At 64.1% G+C, this 19590-nt stretch overlaps 4 protein-coding genes across 5 annotated transcripts; 1 reads left to right on the forward strand and 3 right to left on the reverse strand.

Moving 5' to 3' along the window:
• Window positions 1–4: 4 nt before the first annotated feature.
• CUNH19orf25 (chromosome unknown C19orf25 homolog) lies at window positions 5–1752 on the reverse strand. Of its 2 annotated transcripts, none has more exons than XM_042835964.1 (3): window positions 1590–1752; window positions 1028–1199; window positions 5–952 (listed from the first exon to the last, which is right to left on the reverse strand). In XM_042835964.1, the coding sequence occupies exons 2-3, from the start codon at window positions 1188–1190 to the stop codon at window positions 774–776; spliced, it is 342 nt and encodes a 113-aa protein (XP_042691898.1). In that variant the 5' UTR covers window positions 1191–1199; window positions 1590–1752; the 3' UTR covers window positions 5–773. The 2 variants fall into 2 exon arrangements, with proteins under 2 accessions (XP_042691898.1, XP_042691899.1); XM_042835965.1 differs by having other exon boundaries at window positions 5–679; window positions 773–952; window positions 1028–1752.
• A 121-nt stretch (window positions 1753–1873) lies between these two features.
• REEP6 (receptor accessory protein 6) lies at window positions 1874–5480 on the reverse strand. Its single transcript, XM_042835962.1, has 5 exons — window positions 5336–5480; window positions 3137–3230; window positions 2824–2962; window positions 2466–2634; window positions 1874–2016 (listed from the first exon to the last, which is right to left on the reverse strand). Exons 1-5 carry the CDS (start codon window positions 5448–5450, stop codon window positions 1970–1972), a joined length of 564 nt encoding a protein of 187 aa, XP_042691896.1. The 5' UTR covers window positions 5451–5480; the 3' UTR covers window positions 1874–1969.
• Window positions 5481–5490: 10 nt separating this feature from the next.
• PCSK4 (proprotein convertase subtilisin/kexin type 4) lies at window positions 5491–10967 on the forward strand. Its single transcript, XM_042835940.1, has 15 exons — window positions 5491–5760; window positions 6503–6607; window positions 6702–6797; window positions 6962–7090; window positions 7533–7609; window positions 7730–7818; window positions 8323–8495; window positions 8646–8858; window positions 8982–9082; window positions 9157–9260; window positions 9338–9455; window positions 9655–9834; window positions 9946–10070; window positions 10346–10465; window positions 10573–10967. Exons 1-15 carry the CDS (start codon window positions 5491–5493, stop codon window positions 10965–10967), a joined length of 2295 nt encoding a protein of 764 aa, XP_042691874.1.
• Window positions 10968–12805: 1838 nt separating this feature from the next.
• Window positions 12806–17000, reverse strand: ADAMTSL5 (ADAMTS like 5). The gene is made up of 12 exons (XM_042835941.1): window positions 16933–17000; window positions 15931–16000; window positions 15696–15856; window positions 15310–15370; window positions 15114–15222; window positions 14904–15031; window positions 14705–14828; window positions 14244–14327; window positions 13704–13867; window positions 13393–13621; window positions 13175–13273; window positions 12806–13113 (listed from the first exon to the last, which is right to left on the reverse strand). The coding sequence occupies exons 1-12, from the start codon at window positions 16998–17000 to the stop codon at window positions 12806–12808; spliced, it is 1605 nt and encodes a 534-aa protein (XP_042691875.1).
• Between the last annotated feature and the right edge of the window lie 2590 nt (window positions 17001–19590).

Below are 19590 nucleotides of genomic sequence, written 5' to 3' on the forward strand. Positions count from 1 at the left end.
CCACTTCCCAAGAAGGGTTTTATTGAGGATTTGTCAAGGTTTGTGATAACCGCAGCCCCAGGCACATCGCTGCAGTGTCCCACTGCGTGCACCCATCATGGTGGCCCATTCCCACCACCCTGCTCTCACCGCACCACAAGACCCCCACCCACCACCCCCAGCTGCCCCTCAGCTCTCGGCTCTCTTCAGCTCTCCTGGTAGGGCCTGCGATGCTGCCAGGCTCCGCAGCAGCCGCTCGAAGAAGAAAGGGGTCTGATACTGCAGCTGGGTGAGGTGCTGCAGGAAGGGTGGCACCTCCTCCTTCCTCAGCCCCAGGCACACGGGGAGCACCCTGGTGCCACCGCGCTCCACGACGTGCTGCAAGTTCCACTCGGACACCCGTTGACACCACGCATCCCCCACAGATGTGGGGGACAGCAGGAGGATGCCAACCCTGCTGGCACCGATGGCCTCAGTGGCACTCAGCACAACCGGGGTGCCAGCCACCTGGTCCCAGTGCTCCAAGTAGCCTCGGAAGCCCTTTTTCATCAAGAACTCAGCGATGATGGAGGCGACGGCGTGGTCCTCAGGGCAGTACCAGATGGAGAAGTCGTAGGTGAAGCGATGCCGTGTGGACATGGCGCTGGTAGGGGGCAGAGCTGCTCGCACAGCCACGTGGTGGGGATGAAGGCCGCGGGTGCTTTGAAAACGCAGCACTGTGAACGCGCTGGGAGCACAAGGAGGCAGCCAGGGGGGCTCCCGGTGAGACCCCCGGGCAGTGCCGTGTCCCGACCTCAGAACGCCTTCTGCCGCATCTCGGCGATGTCTCTCTCCAGTGCCGCGCCCGCCCTCTGCAGTTCGTCACGCTTCTCTGCCAGCTCCCCGCGCGCCTCCCGCAACCGCCGGTTCATCTCCACGTAACCGCGGCACTGCCGGTACAGCCGCTCCTGCTCCTCCACGCCGTCCTCCTGCCCTGTGAGGCGTGGGGGACTCAATGGAGGTTCGGTCATCCCGGCTCCCCGCCCGCTGCTGCTTCCGCGGGGCTCACCTGGAGCGGGGCCGTCACGGTCAGCACCGCTGCCCCGGGGAGGCTCAGCCGGGAGCAGGAGGACGGGGTCGGCCGGGGGTGCGCCCCGCACGTCGGCCAGGAGCTGCTCCACGGTGGGCGGCTCGGGGCGGGTGGGCAACACCCGTTTGGCCTTGGAGCTCATGGCGGGGCTCTGAGAGGGAGGGGAGGCTCACAGCCGGGACAGACGGACGCTCACCCCAAGGGCAGATGGCTGCCGGCCCTTCCCGGACCCGCAGAAAGACAGACAGACAGAAACACAGACTCCTCCCCCCACGCCCCCAGACGGACAGACCGGCCGACCGACCCTCCCTCAGGCGGACAGGCCGATCCCTTCCAGGACAGACAGACAGACTGACATACGCAGCCTCAGCACGGTCACTCCTTCCCCGCCCCGGGATCTTTGCCCCCCGACAAACAGACAGGCGGACAGACAGAGCCTCTCCCACCGCCAGTTGAAGGACACGCGTCCCCCCACCTCCACACCAACCCCGCTCCCTGGACCGACGGACGGACGGACAGACGGACGGACGGAAAGACACACCCCTGACGCCCTCGCTCCTTCAGGACGAAGCCTTCCTCCCCGCTCCGTGGACAGATAGACGGACAGACAGTTCCCTTTCCCTGCCGCCAGACGGGCACACCTCTCCCCGCCCCAGGACAGACAGACAAACCGCCCCTCCCGGCCGCCGTACCTCCACCGCCCCACGCGCGCCCCTCCCTCGGGCGCGCACCGATGACGTCATCTCCGCGCCACCACCCGCGCACGAAACCACGCCCCCTCTTAAAGGCGCCGTGCCGGCCCGGAGCGCGCGGAGCAGATGGGAATGGATCGGGAACAGCTTTACTTGGGGGGGGGGGGAACCGAGCCGAGGACGGGCCAGGGAGCGGGGGCCGGGCTCAGACCGGCCTTGTCCCGGTGCCTCATTTGCTCTTCGCTTCCTGTGCCAGCTTCACGGCGGTCCCGGAGGCTGCGGGAAAGAGAGAGCGCCGTGTGAGCGCCGGAGCCCGCAACGAACCCGCCGGGACGGGAGAGTGCGGGGCTGCGGGAGAGGGGAGAGAGAGCCTGCCCTATATCTGCAGCGGGGAGCCGGGTGGACTACAGCAAAGGGGCCTAAAGAGAGGAGCGGGGCTTGTAGGAGCAGGGCTTGAGGCAGCGGGGCGCGGGCTCCGTGCTGGCTATGGAAATGCGGCTGTTACGTACGGACACGCTGAGCTGCGGGGCGACCTCAGCAGCCAGCCGGGCTCTGCTGCTGAGCAGAGTGTGCAGAACTGCTCCGGGAGGCGCAGAAAGAAGAGAGACAACGAAAAAGGCTGGGCTGCCATCATGGCAGGGATGGGGCTACGGCCTGGGGGGGGGGGGGGGGCCAGGGGGGGCCCCGGGAGCCGCCCCAGGTTGGGGGGGATGGACCCACATTACCTTCTCTGGTGATGGCAGAGGCTGTATCCAGTGCTTTGGTGCTGAGGTCGCCGAGCACTGTGTCCACAGCACGGTGGTGCTTGAGGAAGCAGGGCCGGATGACGTTGTGGTAGAGCACCTGTGAGCCATTCCAGGACACCGGGGCCATGCACCACACCAGGAACAGGCACTGTTGGGGGGAGAGGAGCTGCAGAGCCGGGTTGGGACAGCAGCGCAGCTGCTGGGGTGCTCCGCTCCCTCCTGCCAAAGGCTGGAGCTCTCTGGAGGCCCCAAAGCTCAACAGATGAACCCCAAGAACTCAGCCATAAAGGGGAATGCTCCGGCACCTGCAGCCCCCGTGCCCCCATGAAGGTGTTACCTTCCCAGCATAGTAGAAGGGGAACCAGTAGAGGAAAATGTCAGAGAAGAATTCAGCTATGCTGAAGACTCCGTAAACCACCCAGTATGTGAGCCACGTGGTGTCATCCTCCTTGCTGGAGCTCTCGATGGCTTTAATGCTGTGGGAGGGAGGGGACAGGTCACTGCTTCTGCAGGTTTGTTCCTACAGCAGGCACGGCCTCCCCACGTCCCCAGCCCTTGCAGTGTGCCTGCCCCACAGCAGGTCCTGCTGCCCCAGGAGTGACTCTGCCCTCCTCACGTTGCCCATCCAGGGCTGTAGAGTCAGTACTTACGAGACATATGCAGGGTAGGCGAAGCCGATGAGGTTGCAGACCAGTGAGGCACCGTAGCCAAACACCAGGTACAGCCCCAGGAAGGCCAGGGAACCTGCAGGACAGAACCGAGAGCATGGGATTCAGCACGGGGAGCTGTGCAGAGCTGCATTGCACTGCTGGGAGGAAGGGGTGCACACATCAGGCTTTGCTTTGGTCACCGTTTGTCCTCTCCCTGGCCTGGACTTGTCCATGGCAAGCAGAACACATTCAGGGGGATGGAGGCAGCCCCAGGTGGGAGATGCTTGCCTCCTTGCTGCCCTCTGCTCACTACCCTGCGTGTGCTTGTGCTGAGCCTGTTAGGATTCAGCCCCCTGAGAGCCAGCAATCCAGCTTCCCCGTCATTAAATGTGATTGTTAAATTAAAGACAAGGCAAAGCACCTCCCCAGTCCCCAGGTGCTGCATCAGAGGAGCACTTGCTGCCAAACCACCACTGTGGTGGAGCAGAGCACACAGCCTGGTGCTTTCTGTGCCACCCCAGCAGCATCTCAGCTCCTGCACACCCTGCTTACAACACTGCCAGCAGCATAAGCTCCTTATCCTACAGCAGGCAAGAGAGCTGGGACTTAGCCTGTCTGTGGCAGTGAATTAAAGGAAAGGGGCACAGAGGACGGCTCATCTCTGCACTGCTCACAGCAGCAGCTCAGTGCTGGCATGGGCACCTCTGGGCCCGGGGCTCTGCAAGGAGATGGGCGCTGTTCCCAACTCGTGGGAGCAGCCACAGCTTCCCTCCGAGGGAAACAAGCAGGCAGGTTCAGGCAGCTCCGGGTTTCATTCCCTAAAGAGCCTTAGAATGGATTTCACAGGCTAAGTTTAGCCCCCAGAGAAATTTATGTAAGAGCAAAACACAAAGGAGAGGCTCAGCTTGCACAGAGGAGCCTTGTGTGAAGGACAGGGCAGGAAGGAGACGCATCCTGGGGTCCTAAACCCACAATGACACCAATGTGAGCACAGAAGGAGGAAAAATCCAGCGGAGGAAAAGGGATTCTGTGCACTATGGACCCTGACCAGGCTGGTGGAGGAGCTGCCCACGCTGCCCCAAGGCACCCAACCCCAGAGCCCCATCCCTGCCTCCCATATGGGATGGGAGATCACTGAAGATCTTTGCAGCACTGAATGGAGAGCAAGGCTTGGCCACAGAGCTTGGCAAAGAGGTTTCCCCAGCCACGAGCACAGGCAGCCTGCAGGTGTGTCACAGAGGGGATGCTGTTCTCCCCTTTACCTGGCAGAGGATCCAGTTGTGCTGCCCAGAGGCAGCTGCTGGGTCTGTGCTGGTTTAAAAGGTACCGAGCAGCCCCTTCTGATCCCAACAGAAATGAGGGACTGCTGCAGAGCGGGGGGAAGGGAGGAAGAAATCTGATATTTGTTGTTGAGCAGCGGCTTCACCTTTCCAGACACCGGAGCTGTGCTGCAGGAGCAGCGCCGCTGCTCGTCCCCATCACCCACAGCCCAAAGTGCAACTGGAGCCCCAGCAGCAGGCATCTGACAGCCCAGCACTGCTCCAAACTCGTGTCTGCTCCTGCATGCGGCTCCCAGAGGAGCAGTCAAACTCTACAGCAGCCATGGGGCCAGGAATTGGGCTGGGAGCACAGCAGGGAAACCCCAGGAGGTTCAATACGGAAATGCAGAGGCAGATGGCAAGTCATAAACGGGGCCAAGGAACAAACTTGGCCAAGGCTGAGGTGACAGCCGCACCGAGGGGTCAAGTGGTGTCAGGATCAGCTGCCTAGGGAGATATCTCTGGTTTCTCATTAATGAACAAACAGCACGTGGTTAACGAGCAGACCTCTGCCCTCCTGCTTGGGGGTGGGGGTTGGGGTTTGTCCCACACTGCAGCTGGGCTTCCCAAGGGCAGGGGGATGTGGGGACCCAGGCTGGGCACGGCTGTGAAGCCCACCCAGCGGCATGTGGGGCCGGGAAGGGAAGTGGAAGGGGGGAGAGGAAGGAGAGTGAGGAGGGGAGGGGGCTGCCACCCCCCAAGTACACAACGGCCCCCCTGGCAGCTCCCTCACCCCCCCCTACCCCCTCAGGCAGCGGCCGGGCCCCATGCTGGGCAGCGCGGGGCTGTCAGCACACTCAAGGGCAGGGGGGCACCCGAAATTAGGGGAGGCTCCCGAGCTGGGGAAAAAAGGGATCCCGCGGTGGGGCTGCGGGCGCACCTGTAGCCAGGTAGAGCCGGCGAACGCCGGTGCGAGACTCCAGGCGGCCGAGGAAGTCGGAGAGCGGCCCGGGGCGGTCGAGGAAGCGCTGCAGGCGCTGCTGCACGGAGCCCATGGCTGCGGGGCTCGCTCGCCTCCGCGCGGCCCCGGGTCCAATGCGGAGCTGTGCGGGGCGGGGCGGGCAGGTGGCGTCGCCGTGTCCGTGGCAACGATCGCGGGGCATGGCGGCACCGCGCGGCCTGGGGGCGGCGTGGGGGCTGCGGCTGCTGCTGGGTCTGGGGTTGGGGGGGGGTCTGGGGCTCCCGCAGGATCTGCCCGCAGCCCGGCCCCGAGTCTACATGAGCAGCTGGGCCGTGCGGGTGGAGGCGGGGCCGCGGGATGCGGGGCGGTTGGCAAAGCGGCACGGGATGCTGTGCGTGGGGCAGGTGAGGTCCGAAACGCAGGTTGAGGGAGCTGGGCTCGTTCAGCCTGGAGAAAAGAAGGCTGCGGGGTGACCCCAGTGCAGCCTGCAGTACCTAAAGGGAGCCTGCAAACAGGAGGGGAGTCAGCTCTTGGAAAGGGTTGATAACTGCAGGATGAGGGGAAATGGTTTGAAGTTGAGGGAGAGAAGATTTAGATTGGATGCCAGGGGGAAGTTCTTTGCTATGAGAGTGGTGAGGTGCTGGAACAGCTGCCAGAGAGGCTGTGATGCCCTGTCCATCCCTGGAGGTGTTCAAGGCCAGGTTGGATGGGGCCCTGGGCAGCCTGGGCTGCTGTGAAATGCGGAGGTTGGTGGCCCTGCGTGTGGCAGGGGGTTGGAGATTCACGATCCTTGAGGTCCCTTCCAACCCTGGCCATTCTGTGGTTCTGTGACCTGCTGTAGGTGGGATGTAGGGCTGTGTAGGGGTACACGAGTTCCTATAAGGCTGCACAGCTACTTGCAGCCACCGCACAAGCACGGGTAGCCTGTGCATAAACCCGCCATCCTGCAGAGCATCCTCTCCTCCAGTACCACCCTGGTCCAAGTCAGCCTGCTTTGGCATAGGGATTGGACTCGATGATCCCAAGATGTCCCTTCCCACCCCTACCACCCAATGCATCACATCCCAACCCAGCAGAGCTGGCACGCACACATCCCCACCTCCCCGCCCATCTCCGTGCAGCCCCTGAGCTCAGCCCTCACTGCAGGTGCTGGAGGAAGAGCCCTACTACCACTTCCAGCACCGTGGCTCCAGGCAGACGTCCCTGAGCAGGCACTGGGGCTGGAGCCTGCGGCTGAGCAGGGAGCCACAGGTAGGGGCTGGGCTGCACCACGGACCCAGGGCAGGGCGTAGGATGACCCTATGGGAACACACAGGGTGCCTGCAACGCTGCTTCCCCCCCCCAGGTTCTCTGGTTTGAGCAGCAAACGGTGAAGAGTCGCGCCAAGAGGAGCATCAGCGTGGTGCCCACAGATCCCTGGTTCCCCAAGCAGTGGTACATGGTGAGATTTTGCTGCTCTCCCATCTAATCCCGATGTCCTCAAGCAAATCACCTGCCCTGAGTATAAGCAGGGCTAATGCCAGCAGAGATGAGACAGCAGGAGGGTCCTTGAAGGACGTCCTCCACCTGCTGCTCTGCACCAATCGATCCCAATCCGTTCTGCAGAACAACGACATCAGCCCCGATCTCAACATCCTCGCTGCCTGGAGCAAAGGCTACACTGGCCGGGGGGTCGTGCTGTCCATCCTGGATGATGGCATTGAGAAGGACCACCCTGACCTGGCTGCTAACTACGTAACTACGCTCCCCTCGGGCAGAGCTCGGAGCTTCGGGGCTGGGAAGGGACGGCGCAGCTCTGCAGCCCGTGGGATTTGTGGTGGGAATTCAGCCTTGCCGTGGTCGGATCAAAGGGCTTTGTGTCTCTGCCATCATTTCTCACATCAAGGAAATGTTAGGACTTGTGCACGGACGAGCCCCCAGAATAGTCAGATGTAATTACAGCAAGCTGCAAAGCAAGTAGGGCTTGTAAGCCCTCGCGTGCTCAGAGAGCAAAGAGAACGGGGGAACTTTAATCAGTTCACAGCAGCGTGGGTTTGGTTGAGCCCAGCAGGTTCAGGCGAGGCTGCTGCAGTCGCTGGGCGTGCAGGGACCTCCCTGGGCTGGGTGTCTGCCCTGAGCTGGCACAGCTCCTCCTCGCAGTGCGATTTTGTCTCGTTGGTGCCCTGTTTTGCTCTAGGATCCCCTCGCCAGTTATGACTTCAACAGCAACGACCCTGACCCCCAGCCCAGGTACAACGCCTGGGATGAGAACCGGTGAGTTTTGCCCTCTGGTTCTGCGTGGAAATCCCCTCCTGAGCTGGGAGCAGAGCCGTGCCAGCCCCCCAGCCTCCCCTCCCCTCCCCCAAGGACGGATCTCCTGTGTCTGCCCCTCAGGCACGGGACGCGCTGTGCAGGAGAGGCAGCAGCCGTAGCCAACAACCAGATCTGCGGTGCAGGCATTGCATACAATGCAAAAATTGGAGGTGAGCAATTCCTCCTCCCGCTGCTTGGCATGGGAAGGAGGCACGAGCCAGCTCAGGAACCTGGAGGAACGCGTGCCTTCAGCCCTCAGGCTGACCCCAGCAGCACCACAGTGCTGTAAAACCAGGGAGCTGAGGCTTCAGAGCAGTGCTTTGGACATCAGCAGTGAACCCCTGGATGATGTTTCATGGATGCGAAGCTCTGAGGGCTTCCCGGCCGCTGGGCTGCTCCGGGGGAAGTTTAGGGTTTGCACAGCACTAGGGGGTGCTGCGGACTTACAGCAGGCCCAGCGGCAGCGCAGGGCTCTGCCTCCGCACACTGCAGGACCGGTGCCCTGCTCACTGCCCAGCTTCCCTGCAAAGTGACCGTGCCAAAGGGGGTTAAAACTGCACGGGGGTTAAGAAGGATTAATAATCCAGCACTGACCTGCAGGAAACTGATGGCTGTGGAGCAGGGCTGGGGCTGGTCAGACCCAATGAGCCCTGACTGCCAGATCACCTCCCCAGGTGTGCGGATGCTGGACGGTCCCATCACGGACATCGTGGAGGCTCAGTCCCTCAGCCTGCGGCCGCAGCACATCCATATCTACAGCGCCAGCTGGGGCCCTCTGGATGATGGGAGGCACGTGGATGGGCCGGGGGTGCTGGCCATGAAAGCCTTTCACAACGGGATCACAAAAGTAAGCACAGCACTCACGTCCTGTAGGTTTGCTGGCTCCGGATCAGAGCAGAAGTGTGCTGGTGCTGGTGCAGGAGGGATACTTTGGGTTCTCCAGCACAGAGCTGGATGGTGACAATGCCATCTCCTGCTCATCCTCTCCCTGTCCCAGGGGCGTGGGGGGCTCGGTTCCATCTTCATCTGGGCCTCTGGCAATGGTGGCATCAATTATGACAACTGCAACTGCGACGGGTACACCAACAGCATCTACACGCTGACTGTGAGCAGTGCCTTTGCCAGCGGCCGGCAGCCCCGCTACAGCGAACCCTGTGCCTCCACCCTCACCACCACCTACAGCAGCAGCACCAGCAGCGAAGCACAGATTGTGAGTGTCCCCCCAACCTGGACAGGAGGAGGCGCTTCCACCCAAGCATGGGGCATGGAGGGACCAGGGTGCGTCCGCCAGCAGGGGATAAGGGACGAACCTCCACCCCCTTGTCCTCCCCAGGTGACCACTGATCTGCACCACCGCTGCACCGACAGACACGCAGGCAGCTCTGCCTCGGCCCCGTTGGCTGCAGGAATGGTTGCCCTCGCTCTGGAGGCCAAGTAGGTGCTGGGGGGCTGCCCTCAGAGCTCCCCCCAAAGCAGAGACCTCTTCCCCAACGTTCTCTCCCTCCCAGCCCAGCACTGACCTGGCGTGACGTGCAGCACCTGGTGGTCAGGGCCTCCCGACCCGCTCACCTGCAGGCAGAGGATTGGGCTGTGAATGGGGTCGGGCGCAAGGGTGAGTCTGTGCTTGCTGGCTTCAACCAGTGCCCAGCCCTCAGAAGGGCTCACGTGCCCCCTTCTCCCACATCCCAGTGAGCCACCACTACGGCTACGGGCTGCTGGATGCGGCTCTGCTGGTGGAGCTGGCCCAGGCGTGGGCAGGAAGCCGGCCTCAGCAGAGGTGTTCCATCGAAGCTCTCCATGCCCCGCGGTAAGGAACGAGGTCCCCTGGGGTCTGACCTCACACAGGGGCTTTCTTGGAGCAAAGCTGTGCTGCCGTCTGATGCAGGAACTGCATCTCAGGAGTTGGCTTCTGCTGTCAGTGCAGGGCTGTGGTCAGAGCCACGGCAGAGGGCAGGATGCCCACCGAGGGGGGAGGTGATGCTCTCACCCCTTCTTGTGCCCGTCAGGAACATCGGCTCCAAACTCACCGTGCCTGCAGACACCTCCTCCTGCTCGGGGAGGACCAGGAGCATCCGCTCACTGGAGCACGTCCAGGTGCAGCTCTCGCTGAGCTACAGCCGCCGGGGGGACCTGCAGGTTGCACTGAGGAGCCCCATGGGGACCACGTCCACACTGGTGTCTGTGCGGTAAAGGTTGTGCCGAGTCCTGGCAGTGCCCTGTTATGCTCAGCCCAGAGTGTCTGCGGAGCCCCTTTGGTCTGCAGCCCCTGCAGCCCCCCCCCCCATGTCTGCCCACAGCCCATACGACACCAGCCAGCAGGGCTACAAGGACTGGACCTTCATGTCCACACATTTCTGGGATGAGAACCCCAACGGGACCTGGACACTGCAGCTGGAGAACAAGGGTGATGCCTACAACACAGGTGGGCACCGCGGGGACAAACCCATCCACCGGTACCACCCAGTGCTTCGTTCCCTCCCTTCCCCTTATTTGGTTGGCATCTGACCATCCTCCCTCTGCTTCCCTCTGGGCAAAGCCCCTGGGAGAGCCCTGTCTCTGCTGGGGCTGTGCTTTGCGGTCTCCCACACAGCCCTATAAAGGGCATTGCAGCTTCCAGCCCCACATCCACCACCAAGGACGTGGGTTGGGGACGTACGGCCGCCACCCAGCACTGCATTCTCTTCCTCCCACCACCAGGTGTGCTGACCAGCTTCATCCTTCACCTGCACGGCACAGATGAGGACATGATGGCCAGGCACTTCTCAGCCCCCACCACGGGCGAGTGCACCAAGCGGGACGCACAGGGAGCATGCGAGGGTGAGCGCATCCCTCACCACGACTCTGGGCAGGAGGGGACGACGCTCTCAGTTCCTGGTGGCTCCAAGGGGCTCCATGTCCCCTCTCACACCTCCATCCCTTTGCAGAATGCAGTGGCTCCTTCTATGCCCACCAGAGCTCCTGCCTGTCCTACTGCCCACCCCGCTCCTACGGCCGCTCCCGGAGCACCACGCACACATCCCGCGTCTGCGCCCGCTGCCACCACTCGTGCTACACGTGCCAGGGCACCTCGGCCAACAACTGCACCTCCTGCCCTGCTGCCCACATCTTTGATGAAGACACCCACTCCTGCTTCGCTCCGCAGGGCCTCTCCCCCCAGGAAGGGCAGCACAGGAACCTCCTCCCCATCGTCCTCCTGCTCTGTGAGATCGCGATCCTCTTGGCCATGCTGTCCTGTGTGTTCCGTACTGCCTGGCTATGTGTGCTGGCTGGCTGTGCAGGTCGCCTGGCCCAAAGCCATCCGTACCCGTCTTCAAAATAAACCCCCTGTTGTCTTTATGGGCTGCTCCCACCCAGCTCCACATGTGGATACGGACACAGCGATGGCTGCCATCCCCTGCTGCCTCATCCCTGCACCCCCAGGACTGGGGCATTGCTGGACACAGCCCTGGTTCATGGAGGTGATGTCCAGAGGGAGCAGAGCACGGACCTCACGGCCTTTCCCAGGCGCAGAGGGGTGGGGAGGAGACGTGATATCCCTCCAAACAGCTGCACCCGAGTAAACATGTCTTGTGCTGGAAAGGCCAAAAGCCCACATCTGGGTATGGAGCAGGAGCTGGGTGCTGTGTTGCTGCTAGGATAGAACAGCCCCGATCCGCGCTGCAGTGCTGGCACACGGTTCAGCCTTCAGGAACGTGCCTGGGGCCACTGCACACCACAGTGCCCCGTGTCCCAGCAGCACGGCACAGCTGTGCCCCAGCACGCAGCGCGGCGCCGGGCTGGGACAGCGTGGGGACCGCTGCCAGCGGGGGCCCTCGTGGGGACATCACAGCCAAATGGGAGTCAGCCACCACTGCAGGACACGGGCATGGAGCAGAGAAGTGCAGCATTGCTGGGTGTTGGCCGTCAGTCCTGTGCCTGCTGTGCCATCCCCAGGCTCGGCGTGTTTGCACAGCTGGGGCACGCATGGATGTCACCAAGGAGAGAAAGACCTTTGTCCAAGGGTGCAATCACCAGGAAGCTGCGTTCCCATCACGGCACGCTGCCTGCAGCTGTGCTGGCCCTCGGCCTGGAGGGATTCAGGGACCCTCCCTAGGGGTCTCTTCCCCCCCCCTGCCATGGCCTGTCCCATTCCCAGCGTGCAGCCTGCAGTGCGGAACTGACACTGAGCATGTTGTGCTGGGGGGGAGGTGGGGATGGGGAGGGCTGTGTGTGTCCGAGAGCAGCCCCAACTCATACAGCCCCATCCCAGATCCCAACCCCATCCTCACCATGCACCAGAGGGGTTCTCCCACCACTTGGTGCTGGGTCCCATGGGCAGCTTCCCGAGCAAGGAGAGCAGCTGGGCTCCAGCACAACCAGCATATGAGCACAGTTCTGCCTCATCGCAGTGACGACGAAGACGTGGAGAACAGCAAAACTCCTGAGCACGCAGCCCAAACCCCCCAGACAGCGGGATGAGGAGAGACCCTCAGCAAAGGGGACAGCACAAAACTGCCCAGCACTGCTCACTGCCTGGGGATCCCCCCCCCCTCCAAGAGCAAAGCAGCCCCCTGTGCCCAGGGACAAACCCTGCTGGGTGGAAGGAGCACTTTCATTGGGCATCAGCATCTTCCTGCCCCTAAGCACCGCAGGGTGCCTCACCGGTGCACCGAATCACCTGGCACCACCCAGGCTGATCCCAACACCCTGTGCCCATGGTGTGACTTGTCCTGGGGTGCGTGGCGCAGCGCTGGGGTGTCCCCATCCCCGTCCCCATCTGTGGGCCCCGTGGGACACAGCCAGAACACGGCTTGTGTTACGGCACAGCGACGGACCCGCGCCTCCACCGGAAGGGAGATAAGCAGAGGTCCCAGCCCCGAGAGGCACAGCCTGGCAGGCGGCCACGTGGGGATGGGCATGGGGATGTGCTGCTCGAGGGGCTCAGTGCAGGGACACGGGACAGCACCCCAGGGTGGGGACACACGGGGTTTATTACAGCCAGGAAAGGGCTACACAGCAAGCGAGCGATAGATAGGTTTATTTTCTGCAAAAATAATAAATTACCACTCCCCTCCACCACCCCCCACGGCCGCGCCGAGGGCCACTGGGGTCCCACAGCGCAGCAGGAAGGAGGGCTCCCACCCCCCATCCCCACTGGGGTCCCCCATCCCTGCAGCCTCATTGCAGGTGGGCGCAGTGCCGTTCCGCCTCCCGCACCGCGCGCTCCTCGCGGGGTGACCACGGCCGCGCGTAGCCGTCGCGCTGCAGCAGGATGCGGTTCAGCGTGTGCTCGTAGTTGACGTGCCGCCGTGCCATCAGCACGTATTCGTGGCCCCCCAGCAGCGTGGGGCAGCCGCACGTGTCGGGCACCCAGACGTATTCCAGCGGTACCATGGGGAAGCGGCGTCGGTACGGCGTCACCACCTGCACCTCGTAGCGCATCTCCTGCCCCACCGAGCGGCGTGCCAGGATCCGCGCTCGGAACACTGCAGGGTGGGAGTGGGCTGCACTGAGCGGGGCATCACGCCGGGCGTTGACCCCCCCTGCCCTGCCCCCCGCCCCACTGCTGCTCACCGAAGTCACTCTGGCAGAAGTGCTGGATGCGCTGGGAGCGTCCCTTGGGTGGACGGCACCGCCCGCATCGCCCTGCGGGGACAAAGGCTGGGATGTGGCACCCAAACCCTCCCTTGGGACCCGTAAGGAGAGAGGGGCGCTTCTAGACTCCAGCATACAGCCCAGGGGTGTGGGAGGATGTGGGAGGTCACCTGCAGCAGCTCTGACCCCAGGGGGGCTTCGCGGTGGCAGTGGCTCTGTAATGTGGCCCCAGGCCCTGGGGGTCACTGTGGGAAGTGGGGGCTCAACAGGCGGGGGGCTGCCGGCACCACGGGGCTGGGGCTGTCGCAGGGCACTGGTGTCCACCATGCTGCGCTGGGGGAGCCCACGAGGCAACCAGAACTCATACTCAATGCCTGGGTTGGGCTCCTGCAGCAGCACCTGTGTGTTCAGGGGCGGAACTCAGGAGATCGTTGGGGCTGGGGGCAGCCGCCCGCATCTCCACACTGCCCCCGCTCCCCACCAGCACATGGAGGTCCTCGTCTGTGGGTCCAGGTGCCTCCAGGCTCTCGGTGCCATCAGGGCTGCGGGCGTAGAGCAGCTGTGTGCCAGCTGCCTCGTAGGGCCCCGGCCAGGCGATGGACCAGTCCCCATTGAGCACGTAGCGTCCGTCGCTCCCCATCAGGGCTGTGGGAAAGAGCGCATCTGGGCTGAGCCACGCATGGCCCCGGGATTGGCACACAGGGCTGGGCTGGGAGGAGGCACCGAGCCCCCATTGGAGGCCCCCAGGAGGGCCAGAACATTGGGAACATTGTGTGTGGGGTGTGGGGGAGCGTTAAATCCATGGCAGGTTTGGCCCAAGTCCCATGGCACAGCTGGATCCCAGGGGCAGAGCTCCCCAGTCCCCCAAGTCCCGCAGTGGCCCTGCACTGGCCAAAACTCACAGCCACCGCCTCTGGAAGCGCCCTGAGATGGGGAGCGTTGCACTCAGAGTGGGGGGAGTGGTGCTGCACAGCTGCCCGTGGCCATAGGATGGACTGGGAGGGGACAGAACACATCCTACCAAGGAAGTTGCGGCTCTTGTCTGTCACCTTGATGTTGGTGGCTCCAGCGGGAATCTTGGTCACATTCATGTACCCAAAATGACCTGAAGGTGGGCAGGGAGTCAGGGCAGAATGTGGCCCGAGGGGATATCATGGGGACAGCAGGGCCAGAGCTGGGACACGCACAGGGTGAGTGAGAAGTGGGAGGGGGTTGGGCAGTGGGGCACCCCCGGGGCATTGACCCTGCCTGACCCCATGCAGTGGGACACGCAGGTCATGCGTGGGACCCCAAAGGGAGACATGGACCACGTGGGCCCTGGGTGCATCCTGGAGACCCTTGACCAGCCCTGGGGATCACCAGACCACAGCAACACCCCAGACGTGATGGGGCTTGCAGGAAAAGCAGGCAGGGGACAAGGGGACAGGGGAGCCAAGAGCCAAAGCATTCACCCATGGAGGGGCCGGGGCAATGTTCATTCACCGGAGAAGGGCTCCGTGTCCTGGAAGAGCCGGTGCACAAAGAGGCACCCATCCTGCCCGCCGCCGCACCGGCTGCAGACACGGGTCTGTGCACCCATGCCTAGGATCCCATCACAGCCAACGCTCTGCAGGAGCAGAGATGTGGTGTCAGGGCAGGGACAGGGACCCGTGCCAGGGGTCCCATCCCCACACACACCCACCAGGCAGCGCCCACCGACGCACAGATCCGTGGAGCCAGGCCTGCAGCGGGTGCCATCCAGCACTCGGCCAAAGGTGTAGTAGAAGTTGTGCCCCACAGCCAAGCAGTTGAGGTCACAGACGTTGGGGGCTGCAGAGCCAGAGGGAAGGAGGGGACACCAGTGGTGGGGGCATCAGGGCCCCCGGTGGTGCCCCCACGCCCTGGGGCTCACCTCCATAGAAGGGCACCCAGCGGTGCCGGGTCTGCATGCCCTGCACGGGTTTGTCGTCGTATAGGGAGCACTGCATGGCACGGAACGGCACCGAGCCGCCAGGGCAGCCCTGTGGGGGTGGCACGATGGGGCAATAGGGTCTGGAACGTGGAACCCACAGCGCCACGCTGCGCTGCGCTGCACCATGGATGCTCACCTGCAGCTGGCAGAGGCGGTACTGCCGCTGGTCCCCTGTGCACGGCTCCTCCTCGGCAGAGCTGCAGCACAGCATCAGCAGGGTTAGTGTCGGGGTTAGGATTAAGGCAGCCCCATGCAGCCCTGTGACTCCATGGAGACTTCTTGTGGGGCTGGGATGCTCCAACTGGGCTGGGAGTGACGCACGAATGAGAGCAGAACCACGGTGCCCCATACGGGGCTGTGTCCCACATCTCCTGATGCGGACAGCCAAATCCGAAACCCGCTTCCTCCCCCATTCCTCCCCTTCTAAAACCATTCCGAACCATCGTGTGGGATGGTGCCCAGGTGCTGAGGGGTTCTGAGCATTGGGGACACACCAGGGGCTGCACTGCCCTCCCCGCTCACCGCAGACACCTCCGGGTGCGGAATGCAACGCCGTCCCCGCAGGAGCTGGAGCAGACACTCCATGGCCCCCACGGCCCCCACGCACCCTGAGCTGGCTGCCGGCGGGGCCGAGTGTGGGTGGGGGGCTCAGGACCCCACATTGCTCCTCGTGGGGCTGGGACCTGCGTGGAGGAAGGGGACAATCATGGCTGGGGCCGATGTGCGACCAGAGCAGCCGGGTGCCCCCAACCCTCACCTGTGTGGTGCCGATCCCACAGCCCAGGCTGAGCCAGGCCAGGAGCAGCGCCCGCCACAGCCACCAACACCTGTGGAGCAGAGACACCGAGGGTGTCACCCCACAGCTACTGTGGTGGCACTGATGGGGTGACACCACGGGGACCCCAAGTTGAGACGGCGCAGAAAGGTCCCAGGGGTGCGGGATGCACCCCAAACTGTGCCACCGAGGTGGGCGCAGCCCCACAGGCGATGCCATCACCCTTATGGCGCTGTGCTCAGCACAGCTCTGTGCACCTCACACGGCCCCACACATCCCATCGTCTGCCGGGCTGGCGGTGCAGGACGGGACCTGCGTGGTGGAGGCGGTGGTGCAGCCGTGACTCAGTGTCCCTCCCTGAGCAGCGCGCCTGGATCCGGATCTGCCCTCTGTGAGCAATGCAGGGGGTGCCAGAGGGCTGCCCTGTGTCCCCTCCCCGCAGTGCCTGACCCTGAGCACCCCACTGCCCACAAAAACTCCTTTTCCTGTGTCCCTAAACCACCTCACGACCTCAAACCACCCCACATCCGCAAAACCACCCCATGGTCCCCAAAGCACCCCGCAGCCCCACCCCGCAAAGGGGTGCGGGGGCCCCAGCCCTGCAGCAGAGACGGGGCCATTCCTGGAAAATCCCCTGGCTGAGCCGGTCTCCTCCCACCCCGCTGCGCCCACAGGGACCGGGGCTCTCTGGGGACACAAATTCCCTCCTGCACCCCAGCACCACGCGGGTAGCAGCAGCACAGCCAGATTCTCCCCACACCCCCAATTTTCCCGTGGGGGCCAGGGGCAGCCGATGGGGGCAGAGGGCTCAGCAGTGATGCCCGACCCCAGCATGGTGCAGGAAGGCACCACGTGCCTCAGTTTCCCTGGGGCGAAGCAGGGCTCTGCGTGCCCATGGGGCAGCAAGGGGGGTCCCACAGCCCACTTCCCCCCAGCAGGGTGGGCAGAGAGCTACGAGAGATTCAGCAGAACGCAGCGGCTTACCCGGCACTGTGGGCTCCCCCGGGGTGGGCGCGGGCTGCCAGGCTGTCCCGCCGCCCTATTGCAGCCATGCCTAGCTCTGCTGCAGCACCAGCACCCTGGGGTGCTTTCTGGCTGCTCCGTCCTGACCCAGAGGTCCCGCTATGGGGCCGGGCACATGGGGGGCAGCTCAGGACCCCCCCGGCCGAGCGGGCATCGCGTGTGCAGCTCCTGGGGCGGGCGGCTGCGCTCCCCTCCCGCTCGCCTCCCGTCCCTCCCCGCTGCGTTATTAATATCCAGCCCCAAAGGTGCGCCCAGCCCTCCCCAATCTCCTGCTTAACCCTTGGGGGCCCGCGGTGCACCGAGCTGCGGGGGAGGTTCAGCTTGGGGGGGGGGGGGGGGGGGGGGGGCCCAGATGGGGGAGGGGGAAGAACGTGACCCCAAGTCCGACCTCAGCCTCAACACTGTGGGGTGACACGGGGTCTGGTGCCGCTGGAGTTGGTATCACCAGGGGAGGTGGGGGAGGGGGGGGCCCGTTCCTGGCACCTCGCTGTGCCCCCCCTCGGAGGTGGCTCCATCCTCCCCCCCCTCCCAGGGGTCTCCTCACCCATTGGCATCACACGCACACCAGCACAGCCCAGCGTGGCACACAGGGAGTTAAGGGCCTGGGATGTCCCTGGGGGGGCCACAGCTGCCGCCAGCCCTGCGCTGGCTGCTGGCCAGCCCCAAACCCCCCCCCAGTCAAGGCCCAGCTGCAGGCGCCAGGCAGGGAGCCCTGTGCAGGGGGCCCTGGGGTGCAACCCCCCCCTGCTGCAATTGGGATCCCTGGAACCCAGTCCTGCCCAAAGGGAAGGAGAGGCAGATAAGACCCCCTCCACCCCCAGCCCCATTCTTCCCCAGCATCTTTGGGGCTGGGTTCCAGCAGCTACAGAGAGATCTTCTGGAAAGATTGGGGGGGGTCTTTGGGTGCTGGGAAGGCAGGCAAATGGAGGGGGTCACAGCATCCCCCAAACTCTAGCTACATTGCCATGGGCTCCATCCCCACCCAGCAGCCCAGGGAGGTGGGACCCACCCCAGGGCTGTGCCCCCCTGGACCCACAGCATCACAGCACCCAGGGTACAAACAGCCCGGAGATGAAGCAGTTACAGCTTGGGGGGGGGGGGAAGGAAAGCCAGGTGCAGGTGATGGTGAAGCATTCCAACATAGAGCACAGTGCAGCAGGATGGCACAGGGTGAGCTGCCCGACAGCTACATCCAGAACGAGGGCAGCGGGGCTCTCTACCAGCGGGGATGGCTGCTGGGGGAGGTAAATGTCCAACACCTTCCTGCCTCCAGCCAGGACTCCCCCTCTCCATGGGGAAACCAGCGCAGACAGAACAAGGATGGAGGCAGAGCAGAGCACAGAGCAGCACCAGGAGATCCCCCGGGGTCCCAACCCCTGGGAGTCCATCCATCTGTCCCCCCAGGGTGCTTTTGGGAGCTGCTATCAGCTGATGGAGTTGGCCAGCGGAAGGGTCTACGCTGCAAAGGTGATCCCACGGGCCCGGCTCTCCATGCCAGGAACCAGGGAGAGGGTGAGTGTGGGGGGACAGGACACTCCAGGGAGGGGAGCAACGCCCGCAGCCCTTCCTCCTTCTCTTGTCTTGGGTTGATCTCTTGCTTCCCATCCCCATCTCCCTGAGGGCAGCGCACTGGGGGGGTCTCTGGGCTCACCCCAATGCAGGTGGAGCACGAGTTGGAGCTGCACGGCCGCCTGTGCCACCGCCACATCGTCCGGCTGCACGGGCACTTCGGCACCCACAGCCACCTCTACCTGCTGCTGGAGCACTGCGGGCGCGGGGTGAGAGGGGTTGGCAGGGATGGGGGGCAGCAGCGGGGCTGTGCTGTGCTCTGAGCCCCCTCTCTGCCCCATCCCAGTCCATTGCTGACATCCTGAGGGCTCGAGGAGCGCTGACAGAGCCGGAGGTGAGGTATTACTTGCAGCAGGTGATCGCAGGGCTGCGCTACCTCCACAGGCACGGCATCGTGCACCGGGACATCAAGCCAAGTATGCAGGGCATGCAGGGGGGGGGTGGGAGAGCTGCGGCTGCATTCAGGCTGATGTCCCCCTGCAGGTAACCTGCTGGTGACCGAGGAGATGCAGGTGAAGATCGGGGACCTGGGGCTGGCACGGCAGGTGGCGGCAGGCGGGCGGCAGTGGGGGTGAGCGCAGCCACGGCTCCCCATCATGGGGGGAGCAGCATGGAGCTCACTCTGCCTCCCATGCAGGACGCTCTGCGGCACACCAGGATACCTGGCCCCGGAGGTGCTGGAGCGCAAGGGCCATGGGCTGCCCTCAGATGTGTGGGCGCTGGGCTGTGTCATGTAGGTGGTGGCCCAGCAGGGGGGGAGGGCAGGGGGTGCCCACGGCCCTGCTGAGCACCCAAACCCCCCCTATCTATCTCCCCAGGTACACGGTGCTGACAGGCAGCCCACCTTTTGAAGCAGCAGAGCGGCAGGAGCTGTACCAGCGCATCCGTGCAGTGCAGTATCCCCTGCCCAGCTGCCTCTCAGCCCGGGCCCGAGCTCTCCTCTCACAGCTGCTGGCCCCCGAGCCCCCGGCACGACCCAACCTGCAAGATGTGCTGGACCACAGCTTCTTCAGCCAGGTGTGGGAGGAGGTGGGAGCAGCCCTGGGCACA

Source organism: Centrocercus urophasianus, unplaced genomic scaffold, assembly GCF_019232065.1.
Source record: "Centrocercus urophasianus isolate 14NV4802_14NV808 unplaced genomic scaffold, USGS_Curo_1.0 seq_56, whole genome shotgun sequence".
NCBI lineage: Eukaryota > Metazoa > Chordata > Aves > Galliformes > Phasianidae > Centrocercus > Centrocercus urophasianus.

Coding starts and splice junctions, on each gene's coding strand:
- CUNH19orf25 (XM_042835964.1), bottom strand. CDS start 1,190: ATGAGCTCCAAGGCCAAACGGGTGTTGCCCACCCGCCCCGAGCCGCCC. Junction 953..1,027: donor CCGTGACGGCCCCGCTCCAG/GTGAGCCCCGCG, acceptor CACGCCTCACAG/GGCAGGAGGACGGCGTGGAG.
- REEP6 (XM_042835962.1), bottom strand. CDS start 5,450: ATGGGCTCCGTGCAGCAGCGCCTGCAGCGCTTCCTCGACCGCCCCGGG. Junction 3,231..5,335: donor CCGGCTCTACCTGGCTACAG/GTGCGCCCGCAG, acceptor TCTGTCCTGCAG/GTTCCCTGGCCTTCCTGGGG. Junction 2,635..2,823: donor CCTTCTACTATGCTGGGAAG/GTAACACCTTCA, acceptor TCCCCCCAACAG/TGCCTGTTCCTGGTGTGGTG.
- PCSK4 (XM_042835940.1), top strand. CDS start 5,491: ATGCGGAGCTGTGCGGGGCGGGGCGGGCAGGTGGCGTCGCCGTGTCCG. Junction 7,091..7,532: donor CTGACCTGGCTGCTAACTAC/GTAACTACGCTC, acceptor GTTTTGCTCTAG/GATCCCCTCGCCAGTTATGA. Junction 7,819..8,322: donor ATACAATGCAAAAATTGGAG/GTGAGCAATTCC, acceptor TCACCTCCCCAG/GTGTGCGGATGCTGGACGGT.
- ADAMTSL5 (XM_042835941.1), bottom strand. CDS start 17,000: ATGGCTGCAATAGGGCGGCGGGACAGCCTGGCAGCCCGCGCCCACCCC. Junction 16,001..16,932: donor GGGGGAGCCCACAGTGCCGG/GTAAGCCGCTGC, acceptor TCTGCTCCACAG/GTGTTGGTGGCTGTGGCGGG. Junction 15,223..15,309: donor ACCGCCTCTGCCAGCTGCAG/GTGAGCATCCAT, acceptor CCACCCCCACAG/GGCTGCCCTGGCGGCTCGGT.